The following is a 15,925-nucleotide window of genomic DNA, read 5'->3' as shown; positions in this document are numbered from 1 at the left end:
ATAATCTTTGTATTTAGAGAATATTACACAGAATAAAATCCCAAAAGCTCTCTTACATAAAGACATTGAAACACTAGAATACAATATGAGGAACAGCTTTTTAGTTGATCTTTATTGTTCTGCTCGAGTTCACCATTAGCCATGACTGAAGTCATCTGTGACTCTTGAAAATGCATTTGAGCAAAACAAGTATTACACTTGTACGCCAAGTTGGAAAATAATACGCAAATTCATCATAAAGCTTGTATTCATGTTCAGCTAACCAAACAAACAGAAAAAAAAATCATGTCATTTTACAATACACTCTGAGGAGGGGAGGAAGGCAGGTGATTCAAGAGTTCTTTTGTGCATGGTAAAAGTCAGAACTGAGGGGGGGGGCAGAGATATGATACAGAGAAGATTTGAGCAGAGAAGTAGTGTGGCTTCACTGGGCACCAAGAATTCCTTTTAGCCTGCTGTTCTTGGAGAGTCGTGTTACATAAGCACATAACTTGCACAATCTCAGTATGTTCAAAATAATTCACACTTCCTTTTTCAGATGTCAGTCAACAAATGGCCATAAACACACTGGTCATTCCATGTCAAATCACATGAGGTTTCTAATCACCACTGTAAAGTGGGAACAAATCTAGGACATGTTACGAATGGGAAAGAGAAAACAAAAAAACCAAAACACAAATCCAACAAACTGTCATTTTGTGCTGATAGTCATCTTCAATCTCTTATATAATACTTTCAAATATAATCATTTCCATACTGGCACACAAGTTAGTTTAACAACGTTTAACAAAACGGAGTTCTGAAAATAAAACATCTGGAATTACAGAGGGTGTTAAACAGCATCTTTGTCATTTCCCTTTAAATATTTCACACATTTAACATTTCTTCATAAATCTCTCTCTTGCTCCATCTTGATCACACACAGACACAAAAGATAAGTTAACAGAGGAAACTGAGATGGCTATTATTTGCATGTTCATTTTTCAATTTTCATTTCGTCGTCATCCATATCAGGCCAACTGACAGGCTCAATGGTAAAAACTGGATGTGTTCTGGTGTTACAGACATTTATTTCCTAAGTTCCAAGCCAACAGCATTTCAATTATAGAGAGTTGAGGAATTGTATGTGAATAGAAAACAACTGACGTTTCTTTACAATGTCATCACATTGCAAACATGCTTTAAAAAAAAAAAAGAAAAAAAAAAAAAAAAAAAAAAAAAAAAGGGAAGGTGGTGGTGGGCGACATCAAACCCTAGTGATTTCACACAGAATAACTCAACCAAATGAACCTGTCACTTCTATTGCTTCTTAAACAGTAAGCCATAAATGACACTGTACTCAAGGAGGAAAATATATGAATTTATTCATATATATATATATATATATATATATATATATATATATATATATATATATATATATATATATATATATATATATATTTTCTCTGAAACAGTATTTAAAAGCTTATAACAACCAAATAAGTGATAAACTGAAGCAATATTGATGCAGTTCCTCTCCTTTAGCATCTGTCAGAGCACATGTGGGTGGGGTGTAAAAGGTGCAAAAAAGCTGTCAGGCTTCAAACTTTTCCACACAGGTTATGTAGTAACGTAGCAAGTCCTCCACACATGTTCCACATGCAATAGTCAGTCAAGGAAATCCTGATTAAAGCCAATGATGGTCCATATCCCCCAGGTTCGAGAGTGTAGCAGTGGTCTCGAGTTGCCTGGCTGCTCTATTGTGCTCGGGGAGGGTGAAAGCTATGAAACAGCCAATAGCCCAAGTTCCCCATCCGTAGCCGCTTAGAAAAAGGCACCACAACGCTTATGGGCGTGCACTGCTCCAAAGCAAAGTTTCAACAAGAACACCAACAACCACAAAAGGGGTGGGGGGTGGGGGCACAAAAACTGTCTTTACGGTTTGATATGTACTTTCTAAAGCTAAAGTTCTTCTCTTTCCCTCATGTTTTTGCAAAAAAAAAAAGAAAAAAAAAGTAGTTTGTAATCCTGTTTGGCAGACGGTTTGCCATTGTACTTCAAATTATTACTGATGACCCAAATTAATGTAAATTTCATTTTAAAAAAAAAAGGGGGAACAAAAATATGACGGGTGTCTCGTGAACAGAGGAATCCTGTAAGGCCATAGGCCCTCATGGTGGGCAGCTACCAGGGGTCCTCCAGGTCTGCACCATTCTACAGAAAGAGAGAACAAGAAGAACAAGAGAAGAGCAAAATTAGTTAAGGAAAAACGCAAACTTTTTTTACTTAAAATAACAAACATTAAAGCAAAGTTCTCATGCCTCATTTAAACTGTGACTCAAGCTTGTGTAAACATTAACATTAACAGAAATGTTTAAGGCACAGGAACAAAGATCAAAACAAGAACACACATGTATAATCTAAACTAACTGAAACCGAGCAAAGATGAAGTAAAGCAGCTTTCCCTGTCTCGTCCCTGTTAATTACTGTCACACAACCCCTGTGAGATTTATGCACAATCTGACTACGATGCCAGGCTATTATTACATTATATTACATTATATTACAGAATATTATATTTTCCTAGTTTATTACCACCGGGGACCAGGAAGAGTTGATCTCCCAACAAATCTACACAGACCATCATGTTTGTCATGGTTTCTGAAAATTGTGATGTAAAAATCTTTTTAAAAAGTGAAGCAAAGTTATTAGCACTGTGGGGCTGATTAACATGTTTTATTACCTGTATACCACAGCAATTTGGCAAGAAATTAATGTTCAATTTATTCCTGAGCAATAATACATTTATTAACAATTACATTTAGTGGTTTAGAAATCACTTACGTTATGGTGGCTATAAACTGTCATTCATTCACCAACCTCTCTTTTTTCCTCTTGACGTTAATAAGTATTGTTACAGAAGCTTCACCATATAAATAAGTATATGGTTTTCTCTATGTTTTGATTTCTGTCTATTTATTACTAGACTTGGCTCATTCACCATACAAGACCCTGTGAATGAGCTGTTACTATAGAAATGATAACATTAGTATGAGCAGATTTGTATTTACCTCCCATTTATTATACACTTATTCTCTCCGCGTGCCAAATTGACCGGGTCTGTTTTGACCACTTATAAAAAATTTTTTTTAAAAAATGAGGTATTTATGATCTTTTTTTTTTTTGTTTCACCTTTTTAGTCAGCTTGACCTGAAGATAACAGGAGGGTTAATATAAACCCATCACTTGAATTAAAGCTGGAACAATGTTAGAGATTTCTATAGCATTGTAGTAAATTTTTTACAAGTTAACTAGCTAATGATGTAGCCTTATTTAGCTTATATTGGTACAACCCCTCCAAATCACTGAATTCAGGTGTTGTTTTTCAGGAGTTGAGCTTGGTCCCTTAGTTCCAGTGAAATTAACTCTTAATGCTTCAGACTTTTTGGACAATTTCATGCTGCTAACGTTGTGGGAACAGATTGGGGATGATCCCTTCCTGTTCCAACATGACTGTACACCAGTGCACAAAGCAAGGTCCATAAAGACATGGATGAGTGAGTTTGGTGTGGAGGAACTTGATTGGTCTGCACAGAGTCCTGACCTCAACCTGATAGAACACCTTTGGGATGAATTAGAGTGGAGGCTGTGAGCCAGACCTTCTCATCCAGCATCAGTGCCTGACTTCATAAATGCGCTTCTAGATTAATGGTCAAAAATTCCCATAAACACACTCCTAAACCTTGTGGAAAGCCTTCCCTTAAGAGCTGAAGCTGTAATAGCTGCAAAGGACTAGCCAACTCCATATCAAATTCATGTGCATGTAAAGGCAGTTGAAAACAATTGGCAATAGTGTATATGCCATTTGTGTAGTTTCTGTAGAACATGGCGTCATGCCATCAATGGAACGGGGCGTGCGTTAAACACCATTGCAAGTGTAATGAAATGTTCTCTCCTGAAAGAACTTGCATTTGGTTGTTTGTTACTGAATGTCAAACAAGCTAATAAACAACTAAGTAATAAAACATTCACAGAATGACCAGTACTCACTGATATTACTAATGCAGATTCAGCACTTCAAAATGACACCTGGCAGTACATTTTTGAAACTCAGTGTCTCTATTCTGCCCTTCTGAAGCATGATTAGTCATTACACTTACCAAATAATACAGGAGGGCTGCATTAATCACAAAGTGAACACAAAATTAGCCGAAGGCGTGACTTACATGCATAGGTTTAACGAGAGGTTGGTCTAAATGCAATCAAATGTTTTTGAGACTAAAATAAAAAAATTTAAAAAAGGCATATACTGCTAAGCAACTATACGGTTGGAACATGGGTACAAATTTAGGCCAAAACGCTAGTTACACAACCTGCGCAAGCGTGTAGAATTCAAATGTGTCATTTGCAAGGGCCTTTGAATGGGACAAAAAAAAATCTAGAGATGGCAGAGTTCCAATACCCAGTGTCAGCCATCAGACAAAAATGATTGGAAGTGGATTTGGAAAAGAAAGTAATTTTTTGAGCATGTTTACATATAAAGAGATGTGATAATTTTTTTCTAGGTTCTATTTTACTACATATATATACAGGGTGTCCAATGAGTCATTATACATGGGGAAAGTTAACACTATTTATATTAATTTACAAAACATCCTGTACATGACCACCATTTCTTTGTAAGCACACAGAGCTGTCTCTCTCCCAACTTTGGGTCCCAGTTTGGCAACAGTGTCACAGTGTCAGGTGTGATGTGCTTGCCATGTTTCCTGTTATCGTGCATTGTGACCTTGCGACAGTTTCCCGATCCAGCCATGAGAGTGATGTTTTTTTTCTTCTGTCTAAGGCATCCTAAAATTCTGTCAAATTATAATATATATATTTAGCAAAATGTCTTAATTTCTCCTATATATGGCGACACCTGGGGCAGCCTGTATTTACATATATTTAAAATGTAAGTGATTGTGGTGTGAAAGAGAGTGAAGTTCTTCAATTTATGCGTTTTAAAGTAACTAAATAACTCATTTCAGAGAAGTTAAACCCCTAAACTGAGTAAACAACTGTGCTTTGTCACAGAACACTTAATGGCATGACACAAACTACAAAAAAGTAATTTCACAGCAGATCAATTGTGTAGGTCTATATTTTAACTTTTTATGAAGTATGATTAATCATAGCACTAATGTGAGAATGTTTACCAGGTTAATTGAATCTATTTAACATAAGCTTTATATCTGTATTTCTAATCGGATGCGGTAACAAGAGAACACAGGAAGGGGGAGACAGGCAAACGAACTGAATACACAGCACTGCACACTCTGACCAGCACTCAGTCAATTAGAGACAACTGGCAGTAAAATACTGTCCATATCACATAATAAACTATGTGAGAAAGATGTCCAAGCCACAAAAACATCAGCACACATGCCACCTCCTAGAGATCCAGTACAGGAATTGAAGACCTTTTTCCACTGTACATACACCGATCAGGCATAACATTATGACCACCTGCCAAATATTTTCTTGGCCCCCCTTTTGCTGCCAAAACATCCCTGACTCTTCATGTACTGCGTATTCTGACATCTTTCTTTCACAACCAGCATTACCTTCTTCAGCAAAGTGAGCAAGAGTAGCTCAGCTGTCTGACCACATGGGGCAGCTTTCGCTCCCCACGTGCATCAATGAGTCTTGGCCGCCCATGACCCTGTCGCCGATTCACCACTGTTCCTTCCTTGGACCACTTTTGATAGATACTGACCACTGCAGACCGGGAACATCCCACAAGAGCTGCAGTTTTGGAGATGCTCTAATCCAGTCTCTAGCCATGACAAATCAACTTTGAGGACAAAATGTTCACTTGCTGCCTAATATATCCCACCCACTAACAGGTGCCATTATGCAGAGTTAATCAGTGTTATTCACTTCACCTCTCAGTGCTCATAATGTTATGCCTGCTGGATGATCGGTGTAGCATCTCCACATTTAACGTAAGTGGACAAAACAAAGGCTCCTGCTGTAGTATTTACAGTAGACTGCATAATGCCACCACATTATCAGGACCTCACTATTACCGTATTATTAAACTTTTCAACTGGAGGCAGGCCACATGGTTAAAAAAACCTTTCCAAGTCTATCACTGTTCCGACATCAGAGTTCACAAAGCTATTTATGGCCATCTCTGCAAATTCAAGCATTCTGCAATCACCACTTCCAATGAGAGGACTAGGCTTGGGCAAGGAGCATTCCGTTCTGTGCTTTCTTCAGCTGGATTAGCAAATTACAAATATCTGTAAATGTTATTAATCCCACCACTGTGTAAGATCACAAAGTTTGTTAATGCAGTAATTAATTCATTTTCCCTTCTACACTCAGTAGCAGTTATAGCTTTCAGGAGCTTTGGGTTTTACTGCAAGCGTGTGTCAATCGCGACTCTCTTCATGCTGCCAGCGTTCAGTAAAAAAGCCACATTACCACGAGAGCACATCCAACATTTGTTCGATAATTTATTTACCTACACATAATTGCGTTATAAACCATGGTGGTTAAAAAAAAAAAAAAACACATTAATTGTGAGTAAAAAAAAAGACAAGCCCTCGTGGGATCCCAACACCAAGGTTGAGAAGCTATGATTTCAGATCTTAAAAATCATGTCAGCAAAAACCAAACACAGTGTAGAGTTACATTCATTCGTTTTTCTGATTACTGCAAGATCCTGAATGCATGGAGGCATCCAGACTATTGAAAACATCCTTGCCATTTCAGTTACCTGAAATTAAATTGGTTTACATTCTGTCACTGCATGGATTTTTTGGTCAACTGGTTTTCTGTAATGAGCTTGAGAACAATGTTAATCCATTCTTCTTTATGGCTGAAAGTATCACTGACTCCTGTTTGAATGGACAGTGAAACATCTTATGAATCTTATGTTCATAGCCATAAATAGACAAAGTTGTGTTTTTAAGATGATTTTGCAAGCCCGTGTCATACACACATTATCAGTGTATCACTTAGCAGCATTGTATGTTGAAAACTTTAAGAGGTTTTCCTTGTTGGGTCCTCTTGTTCTTAGTGTGTGTGTGTGTGGGGGTGGGTTTTTTTTTGGTGTGGTGATCTCAGCCTTTGTGCTTTGTTGCAGTTGCCCAGAGAGATGAGCTCACTGCAGCTGTGGGGCTGTTTGAACAGACTGTGTGCGAGTGAGTGACAAAGCAGGAGCAGGAGAGGGAGCCGTAGCGCAGTCTCATGGTGAGATTACTAAAACTAAGCGTAGTAGTAGAGCTGCACTCCCAAAACACTACTGCTGTGTATGATACATACGGTTTTTAAATGGGAGTACAATAGCGGGATTAAGGTCAGAGAAAACGCTCACTCACCCCATCATCTTCTCTTTGGGGATTGAGTCGGTTATACACAGCCTCGATAACACTGTGCCTGCAATGAAAGAAATGACACAAATTTTCACTGTTCAAAGATTCTGTGAGTATTGCAGATTTTATCAAAAACATTTATGCTTTGAAAGGAAGATCCCCCAGACCAATTCAGTAAACATTTGGTGATGTTCAAAATCGAAGCTGTGAAGAGTAAGAAGGAGGAGAAAAAGTAAAAATTCAATCAGCAGTATAGCCATATTAACATGTCTTTAGGACACTGGCACAAAGTACAAACTTTTGCACTTCTACATTCACTGGATTTCCTAGATGTTTGACTATCTTTGCTTAAACAAGTGTCTGTGTGCACATGCATTGCTCACTTGCTGGCGAGGCCTCCCCCTGGTGGGAGGTTAGGGATATTCTCTGTGGCAAGGTTTCTCATGATATGCACCAGATCAGGAATTCCCTCTTCCCCTGCTTTTTCGATGAGTTCTGAGAGAGAGCAAACAAATGACAGGTTAAAAGGCTGCTGAATAAAAGTAGAAAGAGTGGCGATCATGTGTCATCCCTGGCCACTAGAACAAACTGCAGCTAAGTTTAGAAACAGTGAAAGGACAGCCAGAAATAAAGAAACCTCTCACATAAATCATTTCCCAAGTAATCTTACAGCACCTGAGGTAAAAGCATTTGGTTTATAAACTTTGTGAATGGCAACTGACAGCGTCGTGGGGAGTGCAGACATGTGTGAGATCGGGACACAGTCAAAAAGGGCAGGGGGATTGAAGAAGGATACCCTGCAGCTCAGTTAGACTGCTCTGGGCCTGCTGCCAGATGGATGTTCAGCCAGCACATTCCTAGCTAGAGGAGCAGTGCTGACGACTCCCTAAGGCCCTCTCAGCACGCAGCCAAACATTACCACAACGTTACCCCAACCATGACCCAACATTCAAACCCATGCCTTTACATAACCCACAAAACTACATTTAACGTGCATCTGCTTGCCAAAGTATGTGCAGCATGCAAGAAAGAAAAGGGAAGGATAGGCGAAAAAAAGGAAAAACAAAAGTAGCGGTGTCATGCTACTAAAATACTGAAGAAAAGACAGGAGTGGACAAGCAATACATTTATTAGTCTGTTCACTGGGCAAGGAAAAGTTTCAGTGTGCTGCACAGCTCATGTTTGGGTCGCATGGAAACATAACTAGTCTAAAATTCTACAGCTCATGTAAATTAACTAGCTAAACGGCTGGTCATACTCGGTGTTAAGTACATTAATACAGACTAGAGGGAATGAATTTCACCACACATGTCCAGAGGCAGCCTTATGAATGCACAGTCCTTATTTTATCCTGTCTACAATGTACCATGGGCCGCTAAAATTTGGGTTATGGTGTTCTCACATTACTCATAACTGACGCTTCACAAGTCTGGCTACTGTATTTATTCTCACTCAACAAATTAGCAGACCTGCAGGACTATTTTTCCTTGCACTTTCTGAGAGAAAACCCCACCACACTGACCCACTGAAATGAAGAATGTATGTGAAATATATTTACACAGTAGTCAGTTAGTGCATATATAGTGTATTGTGTCACAGTGCAATATTTATACAAACATTTCAGTACAGATATCATGTAAAAATGTGAGAATGTTAACATTTTTGTTCTTTCCGTGGTCGGAAGCCAGGTGGGAAAAGCAGCCTAAAGAACCTATTTGTCGCTTGCTCGAGTGTTTTGGCAGCCCTAAGCAGGATAATAACAAATATAAAAAATCATTTTTAAAAAAAATAAACAAAAATACTCACTAAATTGCTTATTGCTTACACATATTAAGGCACAAGTACTGCAGTTAAAAACATGCAGGTTTACCACACTGTAGAATGCCGTTTTGAGGTGCGTTTTGTTTTTTCATTGAAACTGCCTGTCCAAAGCACCAGGGGCATGAAGAGCAAGAAGAAACTCCCAGGTCTGCTGCCAAGTTTGTTCAACTAAATACTAGCAATAACTACCAAACGTGTACAAAACAATATTATCTTCTGTTTCTTTAGCCTCATCTCTTGCGCATCTTCTGAATTTGTTTAAAAAGATGTGCTATGTCCCAATTCCAAACCAAGAATAGTATGATTAAATAGCATTCAACTATAAAGTACAGATGGCATGGATTTGGAGCATAGCCTTAATGAAATAAAAACCAATCCCACTCTTTTTTTTTAATGTACATCTACATTTAATTTTATGACATATGGTCATAACATAACATTGATTAGGGGCCCCCTGGTGGCTGTGGAGCCTTAGACAGCTTGCTTTGTTGAATATGATTTGTAGCTGGCTCTGTATAGTGTAAATACCCTCCACCTTCAGTTCACCTTCATTTACACAAAACATTTTAAGACAAGTTGATTTTTCAGGACAAACATACATGACATAAGCACTGTTTTGCTTCAAGTTTCATTATGTGAGCAAAAAGGTTTCAATAATTCTCTCACCTTCCACACGTGTTTCAAGGAACTTATCCAACTCGGCGTCTCTCTTCACTGCCTCTTCTGATACTTTGGGTGCATTTGGCAAACACACTAACACAACACTCATATTATCTCGACTTCCCTGTAGGGAGAAGAGAAATTTTAATTTCCTACCAAGATTCCAGTACAAAAAAACAATATTGCAGCATTTTCAACCTAATCCCTTTTTCCTCTCAAAATTCAATACAATAAATAAGACCATGAAATGAATAGTTCAACATCTCTTTCTGCCTAATCTACTACAGTCAACTTTAGGTATCTTTCAGTAAAGAAAAAGGAAAAAAAAAAAAAAAAACACAACTTAAAAAAAATCCATGGTTCCTGAATGCTGTGGTTGAGTGTTAAGATGAGTCTAAAATTAAACCTTTTTGGCCATGCACCCCACGAGTAAGAAAACTGTCTCAGGACGAGAGGAGATTTTAAGTGAGGAAAGGCTAAAAATCACCTGCTGTGTGAAATGTCAAGTTTGACAGGGGACAGATGGATATTTCTGGCTAAAAACCGAACAAGGTTAGTCTTAAAGTATAAAAATCTGTACTACACTAGAAGCCTTTTATTTTTTTCCAGGGTTCAGAATAAGTTTTAAGATGATCAATTAAGAAGAGCTAGTACTTATTATTACAGAATCCCTGATTAAGTATTTCATAAACATTTTACAACATGTATTGCACAAAATATGCATCGCACTCTTAACACCTGCAATACCAACTGCCCTTAGGCATCTATTGATTAGGCAGGAAAAAAACTAAACAACTCCTAGCACTACACAATGATTGAGATAAAGGCAAGCAATTTTCCAACAACAGGAAGAAAGCTCATCTACCTTGTGCAGGCACGTGTCCACCACCTCATTGCACACTTTTTCCAAGTCATCAGACACCTCCAGCCTGGCACGCACAAAGGCACACAGCTCCTCATTACTCATCACGTCCCATATTCCATCACAGGCCAGCACCACAAACTCGTCCTCTTCTGGCACGCGGGAAATCTCAAATACCTCCGGCTCAGGGGAAACCAGCTGCTCGGTGGGGCCCTTGCCCTCCACGCACTTGTAGTCATAGTCGCCCAAAGCACGCGACACGGCCAGAGAGCCATTCACGCGCTGGATCATGACAGACCCACCGGCATTCTGGATGCGCTCCTTCTCACGTGGGTCACATGGCTTATGGTCGAGCGTGGAAAAGCGAACACGCGCATCACGACAAAGCAGAGCACGTGAGTCACCACAATTGATGAAGTACATATGCTCAGGTGAAAGCAGTACAGCCACAGCTGTGGAGCCGCTGCGATCAAGGCCATTGCGCGGGTCGGCAAAGCCGCGCATGTGCTCGTCAATGCGCAGGAAACCAGCACGCACGCCGCTCTTCACCGCCTCCACACTGCGGGCTAGTTCTCCGGCTGGCGCTGATGCCACGATGTGCTCTAACAGATGCTTGGAGCAGTAGTTGGCCACACGTGAGCCTGCATGGCCATCATATACAGCAAAAAAGGACCAGTCGTCAAGGCCATGTGGTAAGCCCACAGTGGCTGTATGTGCATCCTCCATTTCCACACGCCATCCTTGCATGCTGCTCAGGCCATAGCGCAGGCCATTGCCCTCACCATGTGCATTGTGCTTCTCCGTCTTGGGCTTGTCTAGGAACGCCCCCATGACTCTCACCACCGGCTAGGACAAAAAAAAAAAAAAAATAAAAAAAAAAAAAAAAAAAGACAAGCAAGTGATTGAAACATGAACACCAATTTATCATTGCAAAGCATTACAGTGTACAATGCAGAAATCTAAAGGGCAGTACTCTGTTCTCACAACCTGTCCCTTTCTTCTAAGAGGCAGTGAAAAACCCATGTAACGTCAAGCAGTTTAGACAGTGTGCAACATAGGGCTTATCTATTTATCTACTTGCTTAAGGCTAACACAACAGTGTAAACTCACATGGGTACTAAGGCAAATAAGCAGTATTGTTGAAGGTGTGGACTATTTACCTAAAAGGAAGTATAAAGAATAAAGCATTGTGTTTGTGCATATAAAAAATGTATATTCAACAAGCAAGAGGTGCTGTGTAACATACCAGTTAGGAGACACAACATATCTTGCTTACAGTCCTTGATATTTTATTAAAAGAACCATAAAATCATTTCAAATTAACTCCACACACGTTTTTCTAATTGACTTCAGAACAGCCATCCTCTACAGCTCAGGTTCCCAGCCTTGGTCCTGGAGTTCCTCTTGCCCTGCAAATGTGTTTGTGTTGTCTCTACTTAAGCTCAGGAAGAACTTTTTAGAAGCTATTTAGTTGAGTCAATGATTAGGTGGTTAGCAATGATTAGGAAGAGAGGACACACTAAAATGAGCAGGACAGGGGCTTCTCCTGGACTAGAACAACTGGACTTTGTGTTTTAATAGGAACGATAACTGTCCCAAAAGTACCATCAGCACGTAGATCCATAAGAAAAACAGCAGTAAATAGACTTAGAAACTGTGGTCCAAAGTGCCATTCAGTGGCATCAGCCCATTGACAACTACACAGAGAGAGATATTATAGTAGTAGCAGTACATAAACAAAGACAAATACAGATGAGAATTTCATGGTGCAAAAAGCCACAGGCTCTGGTCTACAGAGATGTGAAAAAATGTGCTATGGGCAGTTGAGTCATCCTTCAATATATTTATAAATACATATTTTTGACAAGTAGGCGAGAGCATGTGCAGGGCACGCCAAGAGAACAGTACAAAGCTGAATCTACCCCCTACTGTAGATGTGTATATTGGGACCAAACAGAAAAATGTTGTAGAGGAGTGGGAGTCAAATATGGAGCTTAAAACATTTCTATCCTGATGGGAGCGCTCTCATCCAGGATCAACACCACCATCCACAGGCCTTCACTAAATGGTTTGGGGAGTATGGAAATAAATAAAAAAAATGCTGTTTTTGACTTTTCTTTTGGCCAAAATAGATTTTGTTGATACCCTAATAAATAGTTATTTGATCTTAACTACAAACTTAATCTGACATACATTGATAGTTCTCATATTATTATCGATGAAAGCACATGATTCAAGGAGACAGCTCAAGCGTATTCATGTCACTTGGTGTATCTGCTGTATTCATGAAAATCTTTGGATTCTGGTCTGAAAATGATTGGACTCAAATGTTTTTTTTTTTTTAAGTATTTATTTTTGGTATTTTCCATCTTACTACGGTATAAAGGTTCCCCAACTTGCAACCCACAAACGCTACTGCAATGAACAAGTCAGAACTACCCCAGCCTTTAAAAATGTACAATACAAAAAACTTCAGATATTATACAGTAGTAATCAGGCAAAGTAGCCCTGCATTAACTTATAGTGGTAGATGACAACAGCATGAAGCTCCATTGCTAAAGATAAAGGCTTAAGAGTTACAAGTCTTAAACAGCTACCACCATCTCCAGACATGACGTAATGATGGTTATCAAGTCAGAAATATATGATACGATTCCAAATATCACTGGAAACTCTTAAGCTCTTAAGCAGAGCTTTAACCAACAACAATAAGAACTAAGCTGTAGCATAAGGTTGCCTCTCTAAGCGAGTTTGGTCTTGTATCTCTCCCAAATTATTCATCACATTCAGCACAGACTGAGAAACATCCGGCAAAAGCTCATTCTACTGACAGAATGATTAGGTCAGAAGTGGATAAGAAGAGTGGAATCAAACACGCTAGGAAAAACAACCAACTCTGACCCGCAAACACTGCATACTCCTGGCTTACACTTCCCCCTCACCTCCTTGAGGTGGACCATACAACAGATGGACTGGTCTATTAAGAGCGTTTAATAGTGGAAGTAGGTTATCCCAAGGAAAAAATATAACACGAAGTTTTTATCCTAAAATTGTATTTGTGCTTATTATATAATATGTGATAATGAAATGTTTACTCTGGCATCTAGGTCAGTCAGCTGCCTAAAAACCTCACACTTTATTAACACTTTGAAATGAACTTTTTAAAAAAGGACAGCACCTGATTAATTTTATTTAAGCATCCCTTGTGTCTTCAGAGTTAGTGAACGTAATGAGCATTACAAGAAATAAAAAATACCTTGGCCAACCAGAACCTCCCACACTAAACTCAAACCGCATTGGACATGTATATATAAGGATTAGACTCGCTTCCCAACAGACGGTATTCTATTAACGCCAAACTGAAAAGCTCTGAGTGAAATAAACATGTTGAGGTTCTTGGCTCTGAAACCATGGTGTGGGTGTACCTACCAAAAATCAACACACTGCACGCCTGATAAACCTATCGCCTCTGCAGAGCTGCCTGAGATTTGAAAAAGTGTTGTGCTGCTCAGAAACAAAGCCACAGAGGACAAACCATTATCACTGTTTCTAATCTAACTTAAAAGATCTCAAATATTTTCCATCTTATGTACATGGATTCCCAGTAAAATTCAATTAATATGACCCCTAAAAAGTCATTTCTAAACGAGTCTTAAAAAAAAGCTGAAATGACTTTGGCATTCAGCCCATCACTTCTGTGGGAACCTTTTATTGGTGTCCATTCAGAAACCTTTCCAGCAGTTGTTCTGTCCATTCAGGACTGATAATGCAACTCAAGTCATCTCTGGTATCACTGTATAAAATCTCTTATGCAGTACAGCTTAAAAATCTGGTTTCTATCATAAATCATAACTTGCAGATTAAAAAAACAAAACAAAACACAACAACAACAACAACAACAACACGGAAACCCTAGTGCCGGTTGTGGAAAAGCGTAGCTCATTGCTAATTTAGTGAATGAGGAGGGGAAAGTATTGGTTGAACTGATAAACTGCATTCTGCAGAAATTTTAGAATTTAAAAGCAGCCAACTAAGTGTGTAAGCTATTTGAGTGTACATGTCAGCGACTGCACATGATAAACCGTCTACAATTGAACTTTGAAATTAAACTGATCTCTCATTGCCACAGCCCAGGTTCGATTCCCGGGCAGGGCGCTAACCCAGCCACTGAAGAGTTAACTCTCAGTGCAGGTCCCGAGCCCGGATTAAATGGGAGGGTTGCGTCAAGAAGGGCGTCTGGCGTAAAACCTGTGCCAAATCGAAAGATGTGGACCAAATGATCCGCTGTGGTGACCCCAAACAGGGAGCAGCCAAAAGAACACCACCACTCATTAATAACATGAAACAAAAACATGAAACAATTCAGTTAACTGGCTGCCAAAACAGAAGCATGCAATTAACAACAGTCTACATACTGAAAGATACTAAATCAAAACAACACATTCCATGTTTCTGTAGACAGAATTCTGTAGCGCGTAGACTAACTAATCACATGATACCATCAGATTACACACATCTACACTGTTAGCTCTGAGAGTGCTAACAGTCACCGTCAGACCAGATATTGGGCCTTCGTGTGTGTTTTTTTTTTTTTTTTAAAGTACCCTAACATTAAGAAAAGAACTAGTTAATGCATTTCTAATATACTTCATAATAAGCAGCTCCTCCATGTTTCACCGTCCAAACGGGTCCACTGACCCGCCTACTTGTTTTCTATTGGCTCATGACTATGAGGTTCATGAATTCACAGGTCAAAGTTCCTCCAGATAAAGAGAAGCACATTCCTCTCCCACGTCCTGTGTCCTTTCCCGTTCAATGAATTTTCTCCCGGGCAAACAGAAAGTGCATGTGGTCTAACTGGTTTACAAAATTTATAGAAAAGATTACAACAAAGTGTAATTTTTAGGTGTCTCCCATATCTCAGTGGAAGGGCTCAGAATTCGCCACAGCAATACCACAGATGTTGACAGGTCTGCATTCTGAATGTACTGTGCTGCTATATTGCACAGGTCACAAAATGGTGTGAGGGTTACCGGCAGACACCGTGTGCATCACTGACACTTTAAAGAGTGTGAAGTATTATACACAAAGGCATTTAGATAGATTCAAAAAGTCACAAAACAAGAAGTATTCCCGAAGACAAGATCCATTTAAAACTATTAGCGTGAACATCTACAAGAGAGAGCACACTATTAACGGTCATACGAACTGTAGATGATGTGAGGATATTTGCTTT

The 15,925-nt window shown here is 39.2% G+C and overlaps 1 protein-coding gene across 2 annotated transcripts in view; it reads right to left on the bottom strand.

The window, feature by feature from the left end:
* Positions 1–1,431: 1,431 nt before the first annotated feature.
* ppm1ba (protein phosphatase, Mg2+/Mn2+ dependent, 1Ba) overlaps positions 1,432–15,925 on the bottom strand; it is a 32,644-nt gene continuing 18,150 nt past the window's right edge. For both annotated transcript variants that reach the window (XM_058385856.1, XM_058385857.1), the window contains exons 2-6: positions 10,693–11,535; positions 9,834–9,951; positions 7,730–7,841; positions 7,353–7,410; positions 1,432–2,196 (exon numbers count right to left, since the gene is read on the bottom strand). In XM_058385856.1, coding sequence (XP_058241839.1) covers positions 2,167–2,196; positions 7,353–7,410; positions 7,730–7,841; positions 9,834–9,951; positions 10,693–11,520 — 1,146 coding nt within the window. In that variant the 5' untranslated portion in view covers positions 11,521–11,535 and the 3' untranslated portion in view covers positions 1,432–2,166. The remainder of the gene's footprint in view (positions 2,197–7,352; positions 7,411–7,729; positions 7,842–9,833; positions 9,952–10,692; positions 11,536–15,925) is intronic.

Source organism: Hemibagrus wyckioides, linkage group LG03 (assembly GCF_019097595.1).
Source record: "Hemibagrus wyckioides isolate EC202008001 linkage group LG03, SWU_Hwy_1.0, whole genome shotgun sequence".
Classification (NCBI taxonomy): Eukaryota; Metazoa; Chordata; class Actinopteri; order Siluriformes; family Bagridae; genus Hemibagrus; species Hemibagrus wyckioides.
The sequence above is the reverse complement of the archived record's forward strand: the minus strand, read 5'-3'. Positions and strand labels throughout refer to the sequence as shown.